The 26,013-nt window shown below is 52.7% G+C and overlaps 2 protein-coding genes across 6 annotated transcripts in view; one reads left to right on the plus strand and one right to left on the minus strand.

Moving 5' to 3' along the window:
• The first annotated feature begins 1,118 nt into the window (after positions 1-1,118).
• LOC111153672 (beta-secretase 1) lies at positions 1,119-24,545 on the plus strand. Of its 4 annotated transcripts, none has more exons than XM_022512821.1 (9): positions 1,119-1,676; positions 14,784-14,872; positions 16,330-16,546; positions 17,042-17,179; positions 18,011-18,145; positions 19,117-19,218; positions 19,569-19,718; positions 19,971-20,142; positions 20,787-24,545. In XM_022512821.1, exons 1-9 carry the CDS (start codon positions 1,416-1,418, stop codon positions 21,026-21,028), a joined length of 1,506 nt encoding a protein of 501 aa, XP_022368529.1. In that variant the 5' UTR covers positions 1,119-1,415; the 3' UTR covers positions 21,029-24,545. The 4 variants fall into 4 exon arrangements, with proteins under 4 accessions (XP_022368529.1, XP_022368530.1, XP_022368532.1 ...); XM_022512822.1 differs by having other exon boundaries at positions 17,117-17,179; XM_022512824.1 differs by having other exon boundaries at positions 16,330-16,414; positions 17,117-17,179.
• Positions 24,127-26,013, minus strand: part of LOC111153671 (ring finger protein 214) — a 44,386-nt gene continuing 42,499 nt past the window's right edge. For both annotated transcript variants that reach the window (XM_022512819.1, XM_022512818.1), the window contains exon 15: positions 24,127-25,524. In XM_022512819.1, coding sequence (XP_022368527.1) covers positions 25,459-25,524 — 66 coding nt within the window. In that variant the 3' untranslated portion in view covers positions 24,127-25,458. The remainder of the gene's footprint in view (positions 25,525-26,013) is intronic.

Genomic DNA, 26,013 nt, shown 5'->3' on the forward strand with positions numbered 1-26,013 from the left:
TAAAGTACAGATACTAGGGGCATCTTGGTGTCTCAGGGGGTTAAAGCCTCTGCCTACAGTTCCTGGGCTCAGCCCCCCCACCCCCCACCCCCCCACCCCCCCCACCCCCCCACCCCACCCCCGCCCCGCATCGGGCTCTCTGCTCAGCGGGGAGCCTGCTTCCCTTCCTCTCTCTCTGCCTGCTTGTGATCTCTGTCAAATAAATAAATAAAATCTTTAAAAAAAAATAAAAATAAAGTACAGATACTTCTCCAAGTGGCAAGACTTTGAAGCTGACAGCAGCCACTTACCCTGAGTCTGAAGGGCAGCCCAGAAATGAGGGGGCTCTTGGGGACTCACAGCATTCAAGGTGGAGGTGAGGGCAGGTAGAGTATCAAAGGCACACAGAGATTCAGGTGACAAAAGACCCACAGACTGCAGATTCCTGTGGAGACAAACTGTCCCTGCGCTTTCCCCTTTGCACCTTGCTTATGCACTTGGCTGCCTCGAACAGAATACCCTTCTATCCCTCTTACTCTTGCTCCCCCAATCTCTGCTGGTGGAAATCCCATCCATTCTTTACAGCTCAAATTAAATGCTCCTCCTCCCACCCAGCGGGTCCAGATCCCCATATGTCTCCCCAAATCCTTACTCATCCATGCCACATTGTCTGGTATGGGGCACATGGGTTTTCTCTCTCCAAGTAGCCCCAATGCCTGGAAGAATGCCAGGCATCCAGTGGGTGCTCAATACTTGCAGAATGAAGGAACTGACCGAATGGGAGGTCTGCCGCCACTCTCTCCTACGGTCCCTCCCGCCCCGCCAGGGTCCTGCAGGATGGACTCCGCCTCGGCAGAGGGCATCCCAGACCCCTCGCCAACCCCGGAAGCTGGGCTGCCGGCCATGGGAAGACTACACTTCCCAGCGATCCCAGGGAAGAGCGAAAACCCTTTGGCTTTGACAGCCGCCGCCACAAGTCTTTCCGCCTCCCCAGCCTGCCTAGGAGCTGGGAGCTGGATTACGGTGGCCTGACCAGCACACGCAGCTGCGGCGCCTGGAGCCCCTGCGCCTTGCCCCGCCGCCCCGCCAGCCAGAGGACCGAGAAGCCCGCGGCCGCCGACCTGCCATGCCCGCCCCTCCCAGCCGCCCGGGGGGCCCGAGCCGTCCTCTCCCAGACCTCTGCTGAGGCTGGGCGCCACTGGCCAGATGTAGCCGGCTTCGGATCCGTCTCCTCCCCTCTCTCTCTGCGGATTTCTCCTGTCTGATCCCCACAGCCTGCACCCGGGGGCCGGCGAGGGGCCTGCAGGCTCCGGAGCCCTGATGCCTCGCAGCCCACTGTCCTGAGCGGCCACCACCGGCTCCCGGAGTTGAGGGCAGCAACAGGGCCGGACGTGGTCCCGGAGTGAGCCCAGAGGGCCCCAGAGGCCAGGCCCACCATGGCCCAAGCGCTGCCCTGGCTCCTGCTGTGGATGGGCTGGGGAGTGCTGCCCGCCCGCTGCTCCCAGCCCGGCATCCGGCTGCCCCTTCGAAGCGGGCTGGGGGCGCCCCCCCCGGGGCTGCGGCTGCCCCGGGAGACCGCGGAGGAGCCGGAGGAGCCCAGCCGGAGGGGCAGCTTTGTGGAGATGGTGGACAACCTGAGGGGCAAGTCCGGTCAGGGCTACTACGTGGAAATGACCGTGGGCAGCCCCCCGCAGACGGTAAGGTCTCCAGGCCAGCCCTACCCTCCTTTCTGCGTGGGGGTGGGAGGGGTGCAGCATGCTGGCCCCTGCTAAAATGGACGGGAGGTGTGGACTGGAGGGACCATCTCCCAGATGTTTTCTCTGGGATCTGATTGGTAGCAGTCACCCCCAAAGTTCCCCTTTCCCCCCTCTCTTCCCCCCACAGGCTTCCCTGCCTCCCTCATCTGACTGCCCTCCCCTTGCCCCAGCCTCACACACCTACCCCTTAGTAAGGATTTGGGGCCAGAGAAACACCCCATGGGAGAGCCTGGCCTGGGGGGAGGGTTCAAGCAATAGGGGCACTGTGAACAGGTGTCAGCCCTGCCAAGCCTGAGTCTCCCAACCCTGGCACTGGGGATCTTGGTCCACCCAACCCTCTCCCCTCCTCCGGTGTTCGGGGAACCTGGGCTTCTGACCAACATTCCCAGCACCCTGAGGACCCAGGAATCCTGGCACGAGTTGGAGCAGCCCCTTGCTCCCACTGTCTGGGCTGGCACGGGGACAGCAAAGTGAGATTTCCCAGCTCCTCCTGACCTCCACTCCAGCCCAGAAGCCCTGGACAGACTCCTGCTTCCCCAGCCCCTCCCAACTCCTCCCCCTCCCCCAGTGCCTTCTGCACTCCAGCCCCTCCCCCTCCCCGTGCCTCGGAGCACAGGCCAGAGGGGACTGAATTGAGCCTGGGGAAAGGACTAACCTCAGCCCAGGAGCCAGAGCCCCCTTCTAAGAATGCGACTCCCTCTATGAGGCGATAGGCGCGGGGGGGGGGGGGGGGGGGGGGGGGGGGGGGGGGGGGAGCGTGGTGGAGTAGATGGAGAAAACACCGCCCGCTGTCCCCATCCTTCCAGTCCTCTGAAGTACCTGCAAGGTGGCGGGTGGAGGTTGCACCCTCTGTGCCTGCGTGGGTGGGGTGTTGGGGCTGCCCCCAGGGCACATCTGCCTTCTCCGTGGGTGGTGGGCCTGGGCGCGGATGGCGGGACGGTTCTGTATGTGCTGGTGTGTGTCACCTTGAATCTGAGCCTGCACTTTGCTGAGCCAACCCCCTCCCCCCCGGATCTGTGGGATCTGTGTCCGGGAGGCCTGCCCTTGGGAGGGTCTGTGAAGGTGGGAGTGTGTTTACGTGCGGAGAGGGAAGAGCCACACTTCTGTGAACTTCTCAGACAGCTCCTACCCTGGATCTGGGAGAAACACAAACCTCCATCTCCCAATTACCTGACAGAAGCAAGTCTTCCCAGTCCCCACCGCCCAGGCCTGCTTCCCACCCCCCAGCTGATGCAAGGCTCTGGTCTCCCCTACTTCCCCTTCTCTTTCCTGTGTACCTTAACTTCTCCAGAAAGGCTCAAATCAGGGTGACCATAGGCCCCTAGCAGCTGGGACCAACAGGAGGCGAGGTATGATCAGATAACAGGGGGACTTGGAGACCTGAAACACCTCTGCTACCGATAATTGATGCAAGGACTTTTACCCTGGGGCATGGACACACCAAGGGGACACACAAAGGGGCTGTGGAGCCACCTGACAGACCAGGAATTCCAGCACCAAACCACAGCTTTTCCTTTTCTCAGTCGTGTGGCCTGGGGCAAATTCTGGGAACCTCTCTGAGCTTAGGGCCCTGTCTCCAAAGTGGGTGAAATGGGATCTCCTTTGCAAGGTTCTCATGAGGGATTAAATGGGACTCTGTAGGGGAAATCACCTTGAACAATGCACCCAGACACACAGCTGACCTCTAGTACATATGAAGTGACTTTCCGCTAACTTCTCCAGCCAGGTGTGTCTCTTCTGGGCTATGCAATGAAGCCTAAGAGCTTGGATGCTCTGGACCACCACATGTCACACATATGGAACTCAGGGGACAGGTACTAGACTTCACTGGACCCCTGAGATCATATGTATATCCCCCGGCCTGGGCCAGAAATTGGCCAAGAGTAATTGCCCAACAAATGTCAGTTCCTTCCCCTCCCTTCCTAGAAAGGGAAAGTGGGCCTATGGTTCAAAACTGGCCCAAGGAACCACTGCCAGGGAGCCCAGGGAATGACTCTGGTTCACCCTTTGGCTGGGAACCCAAGCCAGCGCCAGCCTGTCTGTACCCTGTGGTGACTTTGACTCTCTCCCCAGCAGTCTCGAGAAGGGGGCTCTTTCTGCTTAGCTGGTGGGGCTGTTGTGAGCGCCAGATGAGGACCTGGTGGGCAGAGCACTTTCTATATGCCAGGTGTTTAGGTTCAGGGGTTGAGAACTGACCCACCAAGAACAGGAGATAAGTTTTCTGCCCATAAGGAGCATAGAGCATGGAAGTGTAAGTGCTGGGACAAGGTTATCCAGAGCAGCACCCAAAGGCGGGCTCCCAGACCCTCGCTACGGAATCTATTACAAACCTCTCTGGCCCCATCCCAGACCTACTGAGTTAGAATTTGGCGGGGCGGGGGGTGCGGTTATCGCTCAAGTTTGAGAAGCACTGATCTGCCGTCGTACAAAGAGTGAGTACTATAGGTGTTCAGGAGGTAAAATCAGAGAAGACCCCCCCCCGGGGGGGGGAGGTGTGCTGTGAGCAGGGTCTTGAAGGATGGCTAGGAGAGGGGAGGCTGTTCCCAGCAGAGAAGTGGCATACGTCCCATCAAACTGTCATTGCACTTAACTCGAATGTCCCCTGCTTCCCCACCATTAGCCTGGGTCCCTAGGACCGGAAGCCACAGCGAATGAGAGAATGAGTCGTGTGCATTTGCTCAGGAAACAGCAAGAAACCCAGTTCTGTTACTGCTACAGGTCTGGGTAAAGAGGATAGAACCAAATCACCAGAAGCCTTAAATATGAAGCTCTACGGTTTGGGCTGGGGTTGGCAGATATCAGGGGAAGCTTGAGTTTCTTTGTACTGGGGCTGACATAGAGAAAGCAATCTTTGAGGATGAGACATCTGACTTTGAGGAGGAATGGGACTGAGAGGTACAGGGGTGACGGGCTCTGTCACAGCAGTCCAGGTGCGAGGCACCACGAGGACTGCATGTGGCCGTAATAAGACGGAAAGGGAAGGGAAGACCAGGGTGCGGGAACGTCCCAGGGCAGCCAGACACAGGATTCGGGGACACTGGTGTGACAGGTGAGGAGGAAGGCATGAGATGATTTTCACGATCCTGATCTGGGCTGAACTGGAAGATAACAAGACCATCCGAGGGACCCGGAGAGCTGCCAGGAGGGGTTGCCGGATACAAATACATACCTTGTATTTGTGGTGGCAGTTTATGTAAAGTTTTCTAATATGTTCTACATCATTTTCTTCTTGACAGTAATTCCTGCAATATATACAAATGGTCTCATCCCTTCTTGCAAAAGAAATGGGGAGTGAAAGTTTAAACAGTTGGCCAGGAGACCGGCCTGTAAGCTGAGACCCTTTGTCATCTGGATCCCGGATACTCTCCCAGCCACCTGCCCGGGTCTCTGGGGGACAGGAGAGGGAGAAGAGCATTCCTTTTCATTTTCCCATGACACCTGCTCCCGTGTCCCTTACTAGACTTAAGTAGTATTATAGAACATACTATAACTGGTTTTTTATTTGTTTCCCTCCCAGAACATCAAGCTCTTGAGAACAAGTTCTTTTAAAAAGATTTTTTTTTTTTTGCAATGTCTTATTTGTCTTTCATATCCATGATAGCGGCAGATTCAGAACACGCACCTAAAAAACACTGAGCGAGTGAATAAATAAAATTTAAGACATCTAAATAGAACTCATGGTGGGCAATTCTAAGTGCAGGACTGGCGCTCTGGGAGAAAGAAGCAATTTCATCCTTTTCACTTAAATGAAAGGATATCACCTCATTCTAATGGGATGAGCCTCAGTCTCCAAACCCAGGATAATGATGGTTGTTAGGACTGAAATCTGGTGGCAGTCAATGCAGTGTAGCAAATGCTTGTCGAGCACCTACTGTGTGCAGAAGAGAAAAATAATGTCATTGCCCTCGCCCTTGGAGAGCTTGGGGTTTGGTGTGAGGCGCAGACGTATGAACAGCTAAATATCATATAAGACCAAAAGCGTTTGGTACAAAAAGAAGAACAGTGCGTCTTAGAAGTGCAAAGAAAGAAGCAGTTACTACTGACAGGGTGTTAGGATAGGCTTGCTGGAAAAGGTAGCATTTGAGTATGGCCTAGAAAGATGAGAAAGCTTTGCTATTTGGAGAGTGGGGGGTAGAAAGGCTTCGTGAAGAGAGGATGCACGAGCCTGGCTGAGAAGCTGGGAGTTGCGGCAGTGGTGCTGGGAGGTGGAGTGGAGGTTGGGCTGTATTCTGCAGGCAGGCGAGAGTTCTTTGAGTATATGAGAAGGGCAATGGTCCAGTATCATTCTGGTTCGAGGAAAACAACTCTGGGTGGAACGTAGCTGGACAGTCTAGAGCCCAAGACTAAGACCTGACTCAGGGCCCAGGGGCCTGAAAGATGCTGATGGCAGGGAGGACAGAAAGGATGGGAGGTCCTCAGAGATCCAGCCTTCACGTGGAAGTTCAACCAGGAGTTCTGTGCTCCTGGGGAGGGAGAGGGAAGAGAAGAGGTTGTTGGAACACAACAAAAGGAGTGAACTTTTAAAGCATAATATAGGTTATCAAAATCGCATGCCTATGATTCTGCTTTAATTGCAAGGGATAAGTACTAGTGTGTCCTTTGGTGGAGGGTGGGGAGGTAAGGGAACTGAGGCTCAGAGAGACTAAGGGGTTTGCCCAAGGACACTCAACTAAGGAAAACAGAGCCAGGGTTCAAATCTGGGTCTTTGGATTCCAAGTCTAAATACTGGGTTCTTTCTTGTGTTCTCCAGTCTGGGACATGTTGGTTGCCTTTGAGATGCCAGTGGGCCATTCTTGTCGATGGATCCAGCAGCTAGCTAAGCATGGGGATCCGGAAACCAGGAGAGATGTTAGGACTTGACAGGTAGACTCTGGAGTCACCTGCAGAGATGGTTTGGAAGCCAAGTTCGCAAACGGGCTTGTTGTTTGAGAGAGTGGAGGAAAGTGGGGGGCAATGATTAGGGAAAGAATGTTGAATGTAGACTGGGACTCAATGGTGCAAGAGAAAATGATCAGAGAAGTAGAAAAATGAGGGTTCAGGGTACTGAAAACCAAGAAGAGCCAAGTGGTTTTCCACCCCCTCTCCCTCAAATGGTTTTCAACTGTGATTTGTGGGATTCTATAGAAGAACCTCAAGGATGAAGGAGGTTAGGAAGAAGGTATGAGGCAAGACTTTGGACCTTTCATACCTCCCATCACCAAGCCATCCCCCTTCTCCCTGCTTGCAAGTCAACTTTTATTGTTTTTGTATAGTGGAATTCCAGATCCTTCCATCCTTCCACCCTTCCTTCCTTCCTTCCTTCCTTCCTTCCTTCCTTCCTTCCTTCCTATACCAAAAAGGTTGAAAACATTGACCTCAAAGAGCCACTATCCAAATTAGACAAAGCAAGATGAGACAAGATCCCACTTCTAAGTTGCCCACCTCGTCCCTGAGACTGCAGCTCCCCGCAGGTTGCACAGAGGGCTTTGCTAGGACCCTCACACTGTCATTTCACACACTTCTCCTCTGCCTCCCCAAGTCAGGAGAGGAAGAGTTCAGCTGCGAGTGGGGGTATGGGAAAGACTGGGACCTCCCACTAAAGTAGGTCAGGAACCCTTCTTGGGTATCTCCAATAAAGATCTAAGCAGAAAATTCTGGTTGAAAATCCAGGGAGAGAAACATCTCTCAGGGAAACTGCCATGTCTGACCACTAACTTCTCTTCTGGGAGCATCTGTCTTTGGGGCCTGGGCAGTGGAGAGGTCTGGGCAGGAGCCAGACCCTTTTCCCAGTCCGTGAGCTGCCTGGAGCTGCCCCAGGCAGGATGGGCCCGGAAGGCTGGGAAGCATTTGCTGACGCCACGCGCGCAGCTGCTATAGCCAGTGGTTCCTGAGAGGGAGGCAGTGCTCCCTCTGAGGAGAATGGGGAATCAGGACTCCCTGGGCTTTTTTTCTCAAGATTGTGACAAAACCACAGAGCAAGCTGGCTGAGCTCTGTGCCTCTGTCGTGCCAGCCTGTCCCCTGTCCGCAGGTCTCCTGGACTGCTAGCAACCTGTGGCTACTCTCTCCACTGCCCACCGTGCCCCCCACCCAGACCCTGTGTCTGGGCTACACTGGCCTCTCAGAGCTGGTGAACGCCACCAACTCTTTTCCAGTGCCTGTAGACTTTTTGCCAAATGGCATGAGGCATGAGCGATGGCATCTCCCAATGGCTCAAACAAGCCTGTACCGAGCATGACCCAGGTGCCCTGGAGGAGACGGGGCTTCTGCCAGAGATCAGCTATCTTTTCAACTGAGGACAGACCAAGAGAAGACTAAAGCCGCCGCAACCTGTGCACAGGGACACGGTTAGACAGTAGGAGACACTTGCTGTCTGACGGTGAAAAGCAGGGAGCCAGTAGCTGCTGTGAGACCTCACAGACTGGGGGTGCCCGGGCGGGTTCTGTGGAGCCTGCGGGCACTGGGGAGCTGCGTGAAGAGCCACTGCAGGGAGGGGACAGAGACCAAGGAAGTAAAACCTCTCTCTCCAAAATAACAACTCTTGTTCTTTTCTCTTTGGTACGTGGGATCCTGCGTAAGGTTGGAAAAGGGTTCTGCTGCTTAAAAAAAAAAAAAAGAAAGAAAAAAGTTTGAAAAACCATCATTGTAGATCTATTCTTTAAGAACAGACATGGACATTTTTGGATTATTCCCCTCCATCATATCATCTGAATAGGAAGCCTTAATAAATACCATTTGAGCTGGGTTTGATGCCGAAGGACATGCAGCATCCTGTCTAAAAGGACAAGCAAATAAGGTTCGGGGTGACCCTGCCACCTTAGAATTCCCTAAAAACAAAACAACCCAAAGTAGGGTAAGTGGCACCAGGGAGCCTGCTTACCCCCAGGTATCCGTCATCAGCTTCAGCCTGGAGAGAGAAGTGGAAGGCAGAGGATCCGTCTAGGGAAAGGATTTCCAGTGGGTCAGCCGATTTGGTCCAGGTGGAGGGAACCTGGACGGGATCCAACCACTGGAGTCAGTTGGAGGCGGGAGCTGTGTGCTCTGTTGGCCCTGAGCCTCTCCCAGATGCTGACGTTAGGCTCCTCTTGTCCTTCCTTGCCCCCTTCTCTCAGCCTTGGGCAAGCTCAGGTCTGGGGATATCCACTTAGGAAAGCAGGTGAAGCTGACTCGAGGCTCTGAGACCAAGGAAGTGCTTGGTCTAAGAACCCGCGTGGAAAATCCAGCCAGTGTCGTGGCTATGGTGGGCATCAGTTATTGTCACCATAGATAGTCCCAGATTAAACCACCCGTCTGAGGTGCGTGGGACTGAGAAGGAATAGCTGAAGTCTGTAGGGTCACAGGGAACTGCAGGAAATCAGGCAATTACTGTCAGTGCAAGAAAAAAATCATTATGGAGCACCTGCTGAGGGCTAGGGATGGGTAAGATAATAAGGGTACAAACATGCTCCCTACCCTTGTGGGGCTCACAGTATGGGGGACAGACATTACATAAATGGGTAAAGATTTTATTTGTTTATTTGACAGAGATCACAAGTAGGCAGAGACGCAGGCAGAGAGAGAGGGGGAAGCAGGCTCCCCGCTGAGCAGAGAGCCTAATGCGGGGCTCGATCCCAGGACCCTGAGATCATGACCTGAGCCAAAGGCAGAGGCCCAACCCACTGAGCCACCCAAGTGCCCTACATAAATGGTTAAAGGTTTGATGAGTGATATACAAGAAGTATAGTGGACCTGCAGGAGAAGGCGCCTTATCTAGGCTAGGGGAGTCAGGGCAAGACCTTTGGGAGAAAGGATATTTACACTGTGACTTGAAAGATTACTAGAATTAGCCAAAACAGAATATTCCAGGCATAGGAAAGAGCATACACAAAGGTGCAGAGCTGAGAGCATCGTGCTTTTGAGAAGCATGGTGAGGGAGGGGGAAAAGTGGTGAGAAATGTTCATTGGAGTTGACCTATGGTAGGTGAGATGCCCCCAAGGACAAGGATTTCAAGACTGAATTTGGATGGTAAATCTGGGATCTGATGCTATGTAACAAACTACTCTGAAACTTGGTGGCTGGGAACAAGAGTCACAGTGGTTTCCAGGATTGTGTGGGTTCGCTGTGGCTCTTCTCCAGGTCTTATCTGGGCTCACTCACGTGGCTGCATTCAGCTGGTGGGTGAGCGGGGGGTCCGTTGGACCTCTTTCTCCATGAAGGCTTTCATCCTCAAGGAGGCAAGATGGAGCTTCTCCCCATGAGTCTCAGGGTAGCATTCCAAGAGGAATCCCCAGGGCACAGGCCTTCCCCAAGCCTCTGCTTTCCTCCTTTGCTGATGTCCATTGGCCAGAGCTGTCACATGCTCAAACCTAGCGTCAACGTCAGGAGATCACACAAGAGCCTGGACTCAGGGGTGTGTGATTCCTTAGTGTAGCAATCTACCATATACTTCCTCTCCAAGTGAGAGACGGGAAGGTCAAGGACATGAAAGACCAGATGTGGAGTTGCCTAGAACCCATGGATTCCTATCCAGCTGTGTGGATCATTTTGTAGAACGGATCAAGTTGCCCACTCATTCCAGATGTCAGTTCCTTCTCTATAAAATGGAAGAAAGCCTTCTACATCTCAGCTTCGGGTAAAAGGCTTGCTAGACAAGTGTGTAAGAGCTCTTCCCCCTTCAACTCAGAAGCCCACATAGAAGGAAAGAGACTTCCTCTTTGATAGGAAGAATTAGAGTTAAAAAGCTCCCTCCTAGGGCCCCAGGATAGGCTATGAAGAGAGGTTGGGATCTTAGTAAACTATAGAGATCTTTCAGAGTTGATCTTTCAGAATCTCCCTAGGCTAACCAAAAGATGACTCCCAAAGGCTCTTTTCATCCAGAATAATCTGAGCTGTCCCTGTCTGCTAGTGAGAACTGGGACCAAGACTGGTGAGATTTGGGGAACAAAGAGTTTACCCAGAACTCACTGGCCGCACACCCATCCACATAACCATCTCATCACCCAAGATCTGTTGCTGAAAACTCTTCCAGGGGAGCCTGGCTTGCCAAGTGAAGTGGACAGGTGCACCTTTCCCTAAGGGGCTTGTTAGCACTTCCCAAGAAGTCACCATCCCTCAGAGGCCCCCAGGGACACATTTGTTTGTTAAGTGATTGGCTGTGACCTAGCCCTGACCCTGGGTTGTGATCCTCTGGGGATCTAAATAAAGAGCTGCAGAGACTCCCAAGTCAGCCTGGCCCCAAGGGATGGAGAAGAAGACGGCTCCAGGACCCTAAGTCTTGCGTCCCCTTCCCATGTCAAACCACAGCCCCAGTGAAGGGAAGACAGCTCTGAGCTAAAGCCACACCTCAGAAGGCCCACAGCTGGGGAGTCCCTGAGGCATCTCTGCCACCCAACAAGCAGGACAAACTAGCTCTTTGTCCCTTCTGCCAGGCACCGTGATACCCACTGGGGATACAATGGGGAATTTTTAAAAATTAGATACAAGGGAGGTGAGAGTTAACGTGAAGCTATAGAGTGACACATTGTATGGCAGCATTTTCATAAGCGCATCTGACTTGGTCTTTCCCTCTTACGAAGTTGTCCCTTCAGAGCTTGGACCGTGGGATGGTGGGAGATGAGTAAGACACACTCAATGGAGAGGAAGTGGTCTGGGCAGAGCGAATGGCCTTCAGGGGGAGGACTGTGGCTGGTTTGAGGACCTGTGAAGAGGCAGGTGTAGCCGGTGGGCAGGCGTCTGGGCGTAGAGAACAAACTGGGCTGGGTGTCCAGCCATGACCCGATAATGAAGGGCCACGTAGGAAATGCCAAAGCTTTAAATTTTTATTTTAGTAGCAAAGGAAAATGATTGACATGGAAGGCAACACGGTCAGATTTGTACCTAGAAAAGACCACCCCAGCCGCAGCGCAGAGGCAGGTTGGAGAGGTCAAGGGTGGATGGACACTGCCAAGGCCAGTCGAGAAGCTGTTGTGATAGTCCAGAACGTGGCCCAGGGCGGCAAGGGAGCTGGCCAGAGATGAGTACATTCACGAGACTTTTGAGAAGGTTAGTTGGACAGGACTTGATGCATCGGGTAGAGATGTGAAGAAGAGGAAGGTGTTAGGATGTCCCCCCAGTTGCTGACTTACAGAACAGATGGACGGTGACGCCATCCACTGACACAGTGAACACTGGGAAAAGGCAGATGGGCGGGACTGTGGAAGGTCGGCTTTGGACATTCTGATTTTGAGGGAGTACGCTCTGTGCTTCTGGTGCTCCAAGGGGAGGAAAAGGGCTTAGGGCTCTGAGCTTAGGAGTGATGGGCTCGTAGGGGATCCTTGGAGCTGCGGCCACAGGGGAGGTGGCTGAGGGAGAGCAGAGCCTGCAGGGAAGAGGGCTGAAGCCCGAGCCTCGAGAAGGGAGCCTGCAAAGCAGACAGAGGAGATCTGGTCAGAGCCGTGGGAGGACACCCACAGGCCAGGGGGACAGGGAAGAGTGTTTCTGGGAGGGAGATGTCCTCACAGGCAGAGGAGGACTGATTTGAAAATGCCTTTTGTATTTGGTGACATGACGTCTCTGGTAGCTGTAGTAAGGGCTGTTTCATAGTGGAGGGAGGGGCAGCGGAGAACGGGCTTTGGGATGGATTGAGGAATGAGTGGGAGGTGAAGAAATGAAGACAGCTTGGCTGAGAACTTCGGTTGTGAAGGAGGGGAGGGGAGCTGGAGGTGGAGGTGAGATTGAGGAAGGTTTTTAATGGACAGACTTGAGCATTTGTAAATGCCAACAGGAGGAACTCAGATTGGGTTGGGGGGCAAAACGGCAGCGAATCCACTGGAGGGAAAGGGTGTAGTTCCCAGGGTCGGGCACCCACCCAGAGCAGGGGAGGGCCAGCCGAAGGAAAGGACGGGTGGACAAGGCCACAGGCAGGTTGCAAGGACTGGCTGTGGGGATGGGGAGGCCCCCTCTGAGAGTCTCTGTTCCGAGCAGTAAGAGGCCAGGCGTCCCCTGCTTATGACCACTAACCCTCCTCTTCCAGGCTGCCCTTGCCTGCCCTGTGTCAGGATGAGTAGTGGCTCAGCTGCCTAAGGCCCCTGCCCTGGGACAGGCCTCCTTGGGAGCCGGAGGGGGAGAAAACCTGCCCGGGGTTGGAGTAAGAAATGTTGGAAGGACGAGACCAGGAATCCCTTCTCCCAGAAGCCAGGAGCACTTTGCAAAGAGCAAACAGACAGCTGGCCATTTGCTCAGGAGGGAATCTCAGCTGTTTGTTTTGGTTTCTCATTTTTGGGTGGTGGGTGGAGAGGGGGTGGCGGGTGGAGAGGGGGTGGCGGGCAGACAGGGCCTGAACTCCCAGTGTCAGGGTGGGTGGGCTTGACCTGCTTTGAGGAGGAGGAAGTGGGAGGCCTTCCTCAGCTGAGAAAGGCTGGGCCTCCTGGCTCGGAGTGGTTTGCAGGAGGGGAGAGTGGTGGGGAGGCCTGGACCAGCTGGGGCCTCAGAAAAAAACCCTGTGCCAGAGCGAAAGGTGGTTGTGTTTTTCTGGAGCCTGTCAGGCACACGTTCCAGGGAGCCCTCTCTTGCACAGCCCTGGGGACCCTCTTTCTTTGGGGTCCAGTGAGAGGAGGGATCCCTGGAAGAATGAGGCCAACCCTAGGGCTGGGAGCAGAGTCCTGGCAGGTGGGGGAGGGGGTGCTGGGACAGGGGTGGGGGGGCCGTTTTAATCATTAACCTGGTGGACTGAAATCTGAGCTTCTGTGCCTCCAGCTCTATTGATTCTGAAAGCACAGCATCTGGAGCTGGTGGCCACTCGGAGACCCTGGAGAGGGCCTGGAGTAAAGACAGGGAAGAAGGGCGGGCAGGCAAATGGGAACCAGGCCAGGAGTAGGGGGCTGGGGAGGAGGGCGGGGGTTGGGGGTCAGAGGTCTGGGCCACCATGGGGAGGAGAGGAGGCGCTTTGGCGGGGGTGGGAGGCAGGAGGCCCTCGCAGGCATTGGGGGAGGTGTGGTCTGCAGAGCCGCAGGGACCACTGAGAGCAGGAAGGAGCCGGAGGATCTGGCAGGGAGGAGGAAAACTGAAGCCCAGAGGAGCACAGTGACTTGCCCAAGGTGACAAGGTCAGAGCCTGCACCAAAACTGAGGTCAGCTGACTTCACTGCACTGAGGAGAGAGGACGAGGGAGTAAAAGGGCCCTGAGGTCAGGGTAGCCGCTGAGCTGATGGGCATGAAAAGTCAGCAAAAGAAGGCTGAATTCTCAGGGTTCCAGGCTTCCGAGGACAGGGACATTCCCTCTTTTTGCCTGTGAGGATACTACCGGCATTCAAAACATGGCTCTAGACCGACGGAGGGAGGGATCAGGCCATTGAAGGAGAAAGGAGGGTCAAGAAAGAAGAAATGCTAGAAGGAGCTGCACAGCAAGGGGCACCGGGAAGACACCTATCCGTATCCAATTTAGCCAAAACCCAGGACCCTGACAAGATGGGTTTTCACCGTGGCGGCAGAGTGGGCTCCTGGCTCCCTCCTATTTTCTAATAGTAGGACTCAGAGGACCATGTCACCTCTGAGACAGGAGGGGAGCCCTTCGTGGGGAGCCACATTCTGGCAAGCAGTGTCAGAAACATGTGGCACCTGCAGGCCGTCCTGGTCCCTGCAGCTTCCCTGGCCAGTGCCAGCTCCTAGAATAGCATTTCCGAGCTGGACGGGGATGCGAGCCCAGCTGCCCGCTGGGTGATATGCCTCCTAGGAGGACCAGAGGAGGGAAGGCGTGAGCTCGCAGATGGATTGGGACAGGTACCTGAAGTAAGGACAGTCTGAAGGTAGAGAGAAGAGAGGACTGAAACCCACACACACGCAGAGATAATGCGGCTCCGACAACACAGACAATGTTAGGATTCCACAGGGAAGCCAGGAGCAGGCACAAGGCCATGCTGAGGGTGTCCGGGGATGCCACATTCTGTCTGTGGTCATGGTGGTAGCAGGCACTAGGCTGTCCAGCCCTGCGTCCTAGAAACTTCTCCCTGGACGTTCCAAAGGGAGACTTTGTTGGCTGTGGCATGAAGGACAACAAAGGTAGTGAGCCCAGAGCCTCATGTCGGTAACATTTTTCTCTCCCCTTTCTCCGACAGCTCAACATCCTCGTGGACACAGGCAGCAGTAACTTTGCGGTGGGGGCTGCCCCCCACCCTTTCCTGCATCGCTACTACCAGAGGCAGCTGTGAGTCCTGGGGAGAGCTAGACAGAAGAACCCTTCCCAAGGATCCGGGGCCCAGAAGGGTCAGGGGAGGGCTTCGGGGAGAAAGACTAGTTCCTCAGATCCTTTCCAAGAAAGAGTGGAGAGGGGGGATTTGAGGCGCTCTACTATGGGAAAGGGTAGGTTGAGGGGCCAGAAGGAAGTTCTTCAGGACTGAGATGGGGCAGCTCCCTTGGGGAGGGAAAGAAGGAAGGAGAGGAGCCCCAGAGCTCCCAGAGCCATCTCAGGGTCTTGTCTCTGCTTGAATTGGGAGACATGGAGACTTCACCCCCACCCCGCAGCCCCCACAGGGGCTGTCAGGCATCTGGCAAGACCAAGGCGGTCTAGGCGGAGCAGGCTACCGTGACTGCTCCCTGTGCTGTGTCCTCACCCAGGGGCCGCTCCTGGTGGCATCACACAGTTCAAGGGACTGGAGGAAGAGCCTTCCATAAGCACCACGGCCTGGACCAGTATCAGGGCCCGACAGCTAAAATGTCTCCCTGCACCACCCAGGGTTCCAACAGCCAGATTTAGCTAACTGGTGGAAGGGAGGGTTGAAGTGAGTTTTTAAGGTAAGAGGCATAGAGATGACGTGGGAGCCTCCTTAGCATAAACACAAGAAGTGGCGAGAAGACATCTAATGTCTGAGGCGTCTCTGTGTGTGGAAATCTGTGAGGGGAGGCTTACGTCCCATTCTTGGACTTGTAGGCAGATGCCAAAGCCACCTGCCGCGTCTTCTGCCCCATCTGAAGAAGGCCGGCCGGGAGCGGGGCGCGGTGAGGACCAGGAGAGGGATTCATTCCAGCTCCTGGTCCCAGTCCCACCGCTGCCCCCTGCCCCACCCGGCGCACACACAGGCCTGGGTCGTGGTGCCGTGAGGCACAGGTGAAGGTGTCACGTGCCGACAGGCCTGCTCCACACAAGTAGTGTGTTAATACTTACCTGCTCTGCTGAGATGCGGTGCCAGCTTTCTTTAGAAGAACTTGCTGTAGAGGTTCCACGTTCCTCCCGCCTGGCACTTTCTCTACCACTCAGATGGTACCACCAGGTCCCAAGGCAGCGATAGTCAAAGGCTCCTTTTCTCTGGGAGCCCGATGAAGCCGGGGGGAGGAAGCGATGCCGCTAGCTGTCCCTCTGCGGCCGTGGCCACAATACACAAAGCCCAGGCTTGTTCCCCGCAGGGCCCGAGCTTCAGATCTAGGGATAGGAGCTGTGGAGACAGGACGGTGAGCCCCAGCAACAGCTCCCCTCATCTGTTTGCAAGGTTACTCTATGTTCTGTTCTGGGTGATGGATCTGGGATGTTCTACTGAGCAGCCTGAAAGCATCTTATCTTATGTGGGATACCCCTGAGATAAGATGAGGCCTCGGGAGTAGGTTAGATGCTGGGTCCCTGTGCCAGGGTCGTGGCACGCCTCCACAGACCTCTCCTCCTCTCCACAGGTCCAGCACGTACCGGGACCTCCGGAAGGGCGTGTATGTGCCCTACACCCAGGGCAAGTGGGAGGGGGAGCTGGGCACCGACCTGGTGAGCATCCCCCACGGCCCCAACGTCACTGTGCGCGCCAACATCGCTGCCATCACGGAATCAGACAAGTTCTTCATCAATGGCTCCAACTGGGAGGGCATCCTGGGGCTGGCCTATGCTGAGATCGCCAGGGTGAGAGGAGCGAGGCCGAGCCTTGGACACTGTGTCTGCACCGCACCCTGCATGTTACCAAGGGATGGGCTTGGAGAGAAGGGGAATTGACTAAGGGAGGGACACAGATCAGCCTAAAGGATTAGTTAGTGGGGATAGGGTGGCAGTCTGAATCCCATCCCTGCAGAGGTCAGGCCTATAGTGAGGGATGCTGTGCCAGGTATAAGATTAGGCTCTGGTTTCTACTGACTCTCAATATCTAAGAATAAGGGAGCCCCCACCCCCAGACCTGAAACAGGTTAAGCATATGGGGATCAAAGATCCTATAGATCTTTCCTGTTTGCACTGCCAGTGTCTCTTGCTAACCCTCTCTCTGCCTATCTCAGTACTTCAAGATAGCCTTTGCCAAGGAACATCCCCCGAGTTTTGCTTTTGCCTTCCCGTTTAGGCAGGAAGCTGGCCTCTCCATTAGGGCCCTCTGTGTGAGGCTTCCCTCTTTGTCTCTTTCTGCCACAGCCCGATGACTCCCTGGAGCCGTTCTTTGACTCCCTGGTAAAGCAGACCCACGTTCCCAACCTCTTCTCCCTGCAGCTCTGTGGCGCAGGCTTCCCGCTCAACCAGTCGGAAGTGCTAGCCTCAGTTGGAGGGAGCATGGTGAGTATGCCCTAGGAGAGGACAGGTTCTAGCCCTGGGAAGAGGGTTGGGTACCTCCCCCCCACCCCCAAGGCTGCAGCACAGTCTTGGGCTCTGCTACTTGGAATCAAGAGAAACCTCTTTAAACTCGCCACCTCCACTTTTCTTTTTCTATCCTTTTCTTCTTTGCATTATCCAGGTACCTGTGGTAAACTTGGAAAGGATGAGATTAGGGAACTTCAAAGGAAATGTAAATAAGACCTCTGGGGCACCTGGGTTGCTCACCGAGCTCCATGTCAGGCACCCCGCTCGGCGGGGAGTCTGCTTCTCCTTCTCCCTCTGCCCCAACCCCCACCCCATGCTAATAAATAAATAAAATTTAAAAAAAAAAAAAAGAAGAAGACCTCTCAAATTAAGATGATTCAGTCTGATGAGCAGAAGGCAGCAATGTAAGGAGTTTGAAAGTCTATTTATTAATTAATTAGGATAACTGGTGAATGGTTCTCCATCTCTAACACACGGAGAAAATAAAACTTGTAAAAGAAGCAAATAATCATTCATTTAACATTTATTGTGCCAGTTTGGATTTAAATAACTTTATATTGAGGGCTGTGAGACTCTGAAACAAATAATTTAAAATCCTGTAAAGTCTTCCCCTGATATATTCTTAACACATTTAAAAAACTACAAATCACTTTGGGACAAGATTTGATCAGAAGAAGGAAGATAAGAAAGGTGGCCTATGAAGGGCTTTGCTACCCCCCAGAAATCTCTGATCCCATTGTTTGCTCTCTGGGTGACTTGCTGTCCCTCTGTGCTGGGACACGGGTACCTGCCTCCCTTTGTCTCCAGATCATCGGGGGTATCGACCACTCACTGTACACGGGCAGCCTCTGGTACACACCCATCCGGCGGGAGTGGTACTACGAGGTCATCATTGTGCGGGTGGAGATCAACGGGCAGGACCTGAAAATGGACTGCAAGGAGGTACCACCATCAAGGGGGGCCAGGGAGAGGGAAGGGGGAGGCAACATAGGATGAGGTCAGACCCTGAGTTATGAGGTTGGGAGGATGAGGCAGAGGAGCAGGACCTGCAGAAAGAGTTGGGGGCTGAGCCCAGAACAATCGGGAGCTTAATGGTAACAGTAACACAGCAGGACCTGAGGTTGGGGGCTAGGGACTGGCAGGGCACTTGCACGGGGACCTTGTGGCTTATGGTCTGTTAAGGGAAAAAACCATGTCTGGGCTCCAGTTACCACCTTGCTGGGCGGCCCTGGGCAAGTCTCGTGCCAGGCAGTGTGGAATGATGCAGGGGAAGCATCTGGCTTTGGAGCTGGAAAGACCTAGGTTTCTAGCTCTGCCATTTACTGGCTACGTGCCCACAGGCAAGTTACTAGGTTGTGTTTCAGTTTCCTCATCTGCAAAGCAAAGGGAAAAACAGCTTTTCCAGAGATTGTGGTGAAGACAGAAAAATAAAGTGTTTCTCCCAGTGCCTGGCACACAGCAGTACCCAATAAACAGCAGCTCAACCGTTTGGGTCTTCCTTACCTAGATTCTTAATGTATGTTTAATGAGAATATTAAAGAACTATGAAAAGTTAAAAGCACTATACAAGGTAATTTTATTTTCAAGATTTGGAGAATGTCTGCCCAACCCAAGATACTAAGAGTTAGCATTTACAGAATGCTCCCTCCGTGCCGGGCACCATTCTAAGCGCTCCACATGTATTCATTTCATCCTTATAATAACTCTTTGAGGTAGGTGCTATTATTATCCTCATTTTAAAGATGAGGAAACTGAGGCACAGAGGCTGAACAGCTTGCCCAAGGGTATAATCCTAAGAGAAGTGCCAAGCCAGGATGCCACCCTAAGCAGTCAGATCTACCCTTACAATTCCGGCCAGAGCCCAGCATCAAAAAAGGCTTTTGACTCTTCTAACCCTCCCTTCTCCGTCCTAGTACAACTACGACAAGAGCATCGTGGATAGTGGCACCACCAACCTTCGTTTGCCCAAGAAAGTGTTTGAAGCTGCCGTCAAATCCATCAAGGCAGCCTCCTCGGTCAGTGAGACTCAGGGCAGGGGTACAAGAGATGATACAGTGTCAGAGGAAGTCCGTGAAGGTCACAGCCCTCAGCAAGAGCCAAGCTGTCTACCCTTAGATCCTTCTACTTCAATGTCTTCAGAGCGAGTCTTTGACGGGCCTTGGTGTGCTCATCACACAGGCCCCCTGGTACAGAGTTTTGGCCTCACTCTCCAGCTCTGTTCCCCTAATTCTTGGTTTTCAGTGTACTTTTCCCGAGTTTGGACACTCCATAGAAAAGCAAAAAGAGGGCCCAGTGTTATCTGAGAGCAGAAGCGAGATGGCAGAAGAGGCGGTTTCCTCACTGTTACCCTTTCTTGACCACACAGACGGAGAAGTTCCCGGATGGGTTCTGGCTGGGGGAGCAGCTGGTGTGCTGGCAGGCAGGCACCACCCCTTGGAACATTTTCCCGGTCATCTCCCTCTACCTAATGGGCGAGGTCACCAATCAGTCCTTCCGCATCACCATCCTTCCACAGGTGTGTCCCCAGTCGGAGTCGGTGGGGTCCCAGGAAGAGGGCAAGGTTCCCACGGGGAGGCAGGGAGCCGGCGTGTCTTCCCAGAAGGTGGAAGACAAGAGAGCAGTGTCCAGAGGCACAAAGCAAGCCCACGGAGCTCAGGGATGGTGGAGGGAAGAGCACCCCCTAAGCACAGATACCTAGAAGGCTGGGGGTGGGGGGAGACATGGAGAGGGGAGGACATCCTCTCCCTCTCGGACTGCTTGTCCTTAGCAATACCTACGGCCAGTGGAAGACGTGGCCACGTCCCAAGATGACTGCTACAAGTTCGCCATCTCACAGTCCTCCACGGGCACTGTGATGGGAGCTGTGATCATGGAGGGCTTCTACGTCGTCTTTGATCGGGCCCGAAAGCGAATCGGCTTTGCTGTCAGTGCTTGTCATGGTAAGAGAGCCAGGGAGGAGGGTGTGGGCTCGTCTGTGCGTGTTCTCACTGTCCGGCAGTTAGGAGCCCCGGCCCGTCAGTCTGGGAGGTAGTCACAGTTGCCTCAAGGCAGAGTCAACACACTGTTAGAGCTAGCGTCCCGGCTCTGTCCGTGTTGCCTGGCGTGGTGAGGCCTGCCCAGGTTGTAACCTCTGCCGGAGACCCAGAGCCGCCTCAGCCCCTAGGGAAGCTCTAGATCCCTGGGCAGCAGGCCGAGCCGGCAGTGACCCTGCGGGCTGCTACCCGATGGGGTCGAGGGCTCCTCCAGAATGGCGGCGGGGTCTTGCGAGTAGTATCGGCGGAAGCCGGTGAGCGTACTGGGCATACGTGGGGTGTCTTTTTGGTCAACTCAGAAGACTGACCTTTAGGTATCATTCCTACCGCCTGGTTACACAGGAAAGGGTTGTTGCTCCAGGGCCCTGGGAGGAGACGTGGTTCTACCTAGCCCGACTTTTCTGGTCGGCTCCTAAATATCTCCGAGGAAGGAGGGGCTAGAGCCTCCCCTCGGGCTCATTTCAAGGCCAACCAGGCAGTTCTTTTTGTCGTATGACCCAAACTGCTGTGTGACGATGAGAGCTGCCCACTCGCGTTTGCCCTTTCCCCAGTGCACGATGAGTTCAGGACGGCGGCGGTGGAAGGCCCATTTATCACCCCGGACATGGAAGACTGTGGCTACAACATCCCACAGACAGACGAGTCGACCCTCATGACCATAGCCTACGTCATGGCGGCCATCTGCGCCCTCTTCATGCTGCCGCTCTGCCTCATGGTGTGCCAGTGGCGCTGCCTCCGCTGCCTGCGCCATCAACACGATGACTTTGCTGATGACATCTCCCTGCTGAAGTGAGGTGGCCCAGGGGCAGGAGACCGAGGTTTCCCTGGGCCGCATCTGGTGGTTCACTTTGGTCACAAGTGGGAGACACTGATGGCACTGGTGGCCAGAGCACCCCGAGACCCTCACCTACCCACCAGATGCCTCTGCCTTGACAAAAAAGAAGGAAAAGCGGGCAAGGTGGGTTACAGGAGTGGCACCTGTAGGAAACATGAGACGGAAGAAAGAAGCACTCTGGTGGCAGGAATACTCTTAGGCACCTCAGGCCTGAGTTGGGAAATTCTGCTGCTTGGCGCTTCAGCCTTGAACCTTTGCCCACCGTCCCCTGGATTCTCCAACCCAAAGTATTCTTCTTTTCTTAGTTCCAGAAGTAGCGGCATCACAGCCACGTCACCCCAGTGTGTGTCTCTCTGCGGAGAAAGGGCCAATGTCGTTTCCCTGCTGGCCCAAGTCAGTAGGAACGGATGCACAGTTTGCTATTTGCTTTAGTAATAGGGACTGTATAAACAAGTCTAACCTTGGTACAAAGATTGCCTCTTGAATTAAACAAAAAATAATGAGACTGAATATTTGTACAGATGGGGGCGGTTGGAAGAGGAGAGGAGAGGGAGCACAAAGACAGGGAACAGAGGGGATTGGAGCTAGAAAAGGCAGAACCACGACCACTTGCCAGTCCCAGTTTCGGACGGCATCTCCAAGAAAGAAGCCCATCCTGGAAGATGGGTGTTGCTGCCCAGTGTTTTCGTTTCTGTGGTTGTAGCCTGACCAAAAGTGAGTTGGGAAGAAGGGCTTACCTAGCCAAAAAGCTCTTTTTAACTCTCTTAAATGAAAAGTGCCCACTAAGAAGTTCCATCTGACAACTCAATTTCTACCTGAAAGATTGCACTTGTCTCTACCCAAACCCTTTGCCCCACACGCGATTCGTAACGCTGACATTTCCCACCCCACCCCCAGCGCCCTAGGAGGAAGCAACTGGAACACAGCAAATAGAGCAGGGCTGGGCTCTGTTGTCCTGCTTAGGTGTTCATTCCCTGCCCCAAATCCCTATTCCTCTGCAGCTCTGCAGCTGAGGTGCCGAGAGGGATAGACAGGAGACCTCTCTAATTTAACCCTCACAGGCAAAATCTACCAGATTCACTCAATAGGTACAAGTACCCCGGTGCCTCTGCCCGGATCTCTTCCTGTTCAGTTGAGCATAGCAGTAAGATCTCCTCACGACACAGAGCTGTTTCATCACCTTCTCCCCCTCTCCGATGTCACCTCCATTACCTTGGCACCCCACAGTGGCACTAGTATTATACCTAGTGTCCGGACCGCGGGGCTTTCTGGCTCTACCATCATTGCCTTCGGTAACAAGGCTGCTGGAGAAAGGCTGGCAGCCCCAGGGCTTCCGTACTTCCTTCACCTCCAGAGCCCCTCAGGGGAGGCCACCCTTCTCCCCTATTCTACTCTCTACTCCCCACTCCAAATAGTACTTGTCTACCCAGGCTGGTTCTTGGGCTAGGTAGTGGGGACCAAGTTCATTTCCTCCCCATCAGTTCTAACACAGTCAACTCTGATACCAGTGTTAGTGGAAGACGTGATTCTCCTAGTAGACCCACCGGGTCCTGTTGCTAACACAGGAGTCAACACACTGCTTCCAGGTATGGGACCTGCCTGCCGAGTGTGGAATTACCTGATGAGGGAAAGGGAAATACAGGAGGGCCTCTGGAGATCCTGGCTTCGGCCAGCTGCCCACAAGCCATAAACCAATAAAAAAAGAATACTGAATCACAGTTCTTTATCTGGGTTCTCTTCATTCCCCTTGCTCTTGGTGCTGCTTTGGACGACTGGGAATACCCCCTCCTAACCACAAAGACTGTCAGGAAGACTGGAGACTGTTTCCAGCTCGGAACTTACGTGTAAATAAAACTTCCAGAATTGCTACCATGTAATGAAAACGTCACATTCTGCTTTATAATTTCTATCCATGTTGGGGAAAACTGGCTTTTTCCCAGCTCTTTCCAGGGCATAAAACTCAACCCCTTCATTAGTAAGTCCCACTATCCTATTTTTTTTTTTAACTTGTACGTACTTTTCTTTTTACAGTTGCTTCTTTTCTATCCTGAAACTATTAAGTCTAAGTATATATATATATATATATATATATAAAAATCTTGACAACAGTTTCTTGCTTGTAAAAATATTATATATCTCTATTTTTAGAATCGACTCCTGAAAAGTGACTGTCCCACCTCTACTCACTGCATTAGAGGCCTTTCCCACCAATCTGCATGGCTTCTACCCCTGCAGGCCAGGAGACAGAGGGAAAAGGGAGAACATGGGTGCCCAAAACTTAAATGTTGCTTTCTGACTGATCCCGAACAAGACAGAGAAGAGAGCAACAGTGAGGCCCCAACTTCCACACACCCCAAACATCTGTCCCCCTGCTATAGTTGGCTTTCAAGGGGCTTTTACTAGGAAGCTGTTAAGTCCCCTCCCACTTATTCCTTTCTTCTCTCTATACTCCTTTGGCTTCAAATATTTGTAGAAACGAAAGAGAATAGCATTTATACCCATTCCTAATTTCTAGATTTTTAGGGAATACTGAAAAACACTCCTGGTGGCCTAAAGGCTACTGCAAAGTTGATGAGAGAGAATATCTTTTGATTACAAGAGAAAAAGTAAATGCCCCAAATGAAAAGAACAAAGGAACCGGTCTTCCATTTTGCCACATTTCCACTCATGATAGCTACAAACTGGACATTAATATTTCATTAACCAAAGAAGTGGGTCACCTGACCTCTACAGAGGGGAGAACTCAGGCCATTTCAATCACCCCACAAGATGCCAATGTGGTCCTGGGAAGTCCAGCTCCTGAAAATGAAGCCAGTCAACAAGCCTGAGCAAGTAAGGCAGGAGAAGGGAAAGACTGCATCTAAGAGGCTAATGGGCAAGGATGAAGGACAAAGAAGGAAAAGATAAAAAAAAGAGAGCAGGGAATGTAATTGGATCTGAAAGGGAGAGGCTTTGCTACCCTGATAGTACTGCCAGTGCCAGGAAGCATTTCCAGGTCACAGAAGGGGGAAAACTGAGCTGTTGGTAATGTAACAATGTTCTTCCCATGGAGCTGATTTTTTTTTTTTTTTTTTATTAACACTTGGTTTCTCCTTGTTTAATTCTAAAAGAGAAGAAAGCTGAAGCCATTTCCCGTAGGAGTACAGATAAAAGGATAGGAAAAGATTCAAAGCTCTCATAGATTCACAGCTTTCACAGGTATAAACCTAAACACCGGAAGTGCTCGATAAGCAGACATGGGAAAGCGATCTTGTTCTAGATAGGTATCTATAGAACAAATGACTTCTAAACTTGAAATCCAACTCCCCTTCATATCACTTTGGCCTCCATTTTTCCCAGGACAGGAAACATGTCCCCCATAATTTTCTTGCTTCAAAAATTAAAATCCGGCATCCCAAGATCATTCTGCAAGTAGTTTTGCACAGACATCTCCTCACCCCAGTGCCTGCCTGGAGCTCACCCAAGGTCACCGAACAACTTGGTTGTGAACCAACTGCCTTAACCTTCAGTGGGGAGGGGGACTAGCTGAGCAGGAGACCAGAAGTGAAGGGAAGAGGTGAGGCCTTCACAAGGTTGGTCCGTCAGAGCTTGATCAGAAGCCAAGTCAGTGGCAGCAAGGGACGGCTTGGCCCAGGAAAGATCTGTGGGCTGTGCTAGTTTCTAAAGAGAGGACTACCCAGGAAGTCAGATGGACAGAAGTTTTCGGGACGCATGGGGGGAAATGGGACCCAGTTATGTTGTTATTCTTGGACTGTGAACTTGCTGATGTAAAACGGAATATTCTGTAAACCTAATGTCTATGTGCAAATAATGAGCGTTAACACAGTAAAATATTCAATGGAAATTCAAACTATTAGGGTTACATTTTTTTTTCTCCATCGGTCTCATTTTATCCATTTGGCGTCGAGTGGCTAGAACAACACTGGGGCTTCCGTGGGCTTTCGGTAAGCAAGGCATCTGGTTGGACAGCGGGTGAGCACCAGGGTTCAAATCTGCATACATGAGCCTTAAGAAAATGAACTAGAGGCTGAGCCAAATCAAAGCAGGATGGCCTTAGAGCAACAGCAGCTTCCTAGGTGGTTTTTATATTGTACTTGAAAACAGCCCTAGGCAAGAATATCGTAATTTCAAGGGCAAACTAAACATCAGCTAAATCTGCATCCCTCGAAGGAACTGCAAGGGGAGGGGGAGAGACCATTTCTGCATAATATACATACTTTCATTTACGAACATTTGAATACAGACTTTCTATACACACATTACCTATATAATAAAAATGTACATGGCATGAGTATAGGTCACTGTATAAATATAGAGTTTTAGAAATCTTGAACCCGCGCTTCCTGTTCACATCAGTTTCTCCTCTTCTTCCTCCCCAGTCAGGTCCGTCATTTAAGAGTTGGACAAAAGGGACAAGTGTCATTTGTGTTGGTCTGGGCCCAGAATTTGATACACTGGAAAGGAAGAAAGACATATCTCAGGTTTATCTGGAAAGATGAGGGAAGGAGGGGAGAGCGTGCCACCGAGGTTCACTAGGGCTGAGGAAGGCATGACTATGTCAGACAGCCTCTTTCCATGGGGACCAGATGGGCTATTTCATTGGCTCTTACCCCCAAAAGACTCTTCAGAGCAGGGGGATCTATTCTTTTTACAGAGACCATTAACAATTAGCTAAGAATGGTATGGCACTGCTTTGTGTTGGAGGAGACCTGGGGTGGACGTCCCCTTCTCGTGATCCATTTAGGCCGAGATGTGTTCCCATCTCCAGATACCACCACCCTCAAATCTTATTCAGGATTCTCCCCTAAGAATTTAGACGTAAATTCAGTTGCTGGCTCTTGGAAAATAAAAATGAACAAAAGAAAACAGTCAAGAAGGAATCATCCCTGCTGCTGGGAGACTTAACTCTGTCTGGTAACATAATCCACCACAGGAATAACCTG

Source organism: Enhydra lutris, unplaced genomic scaffold (genome assembly GCF_002288905.1).
Source record: "Enhydra lutris kenyoni isolate GAN:26980312 unplaced genomic scaffold, ASM228890v2 scaffoldscaffold34, whole genome shotgun sequence".
NCBI lineage: Eukaryota > Metazoa > Chordata > Mammalia > Carnivora > Mustelidae > Enhydra > Enhydra lutris.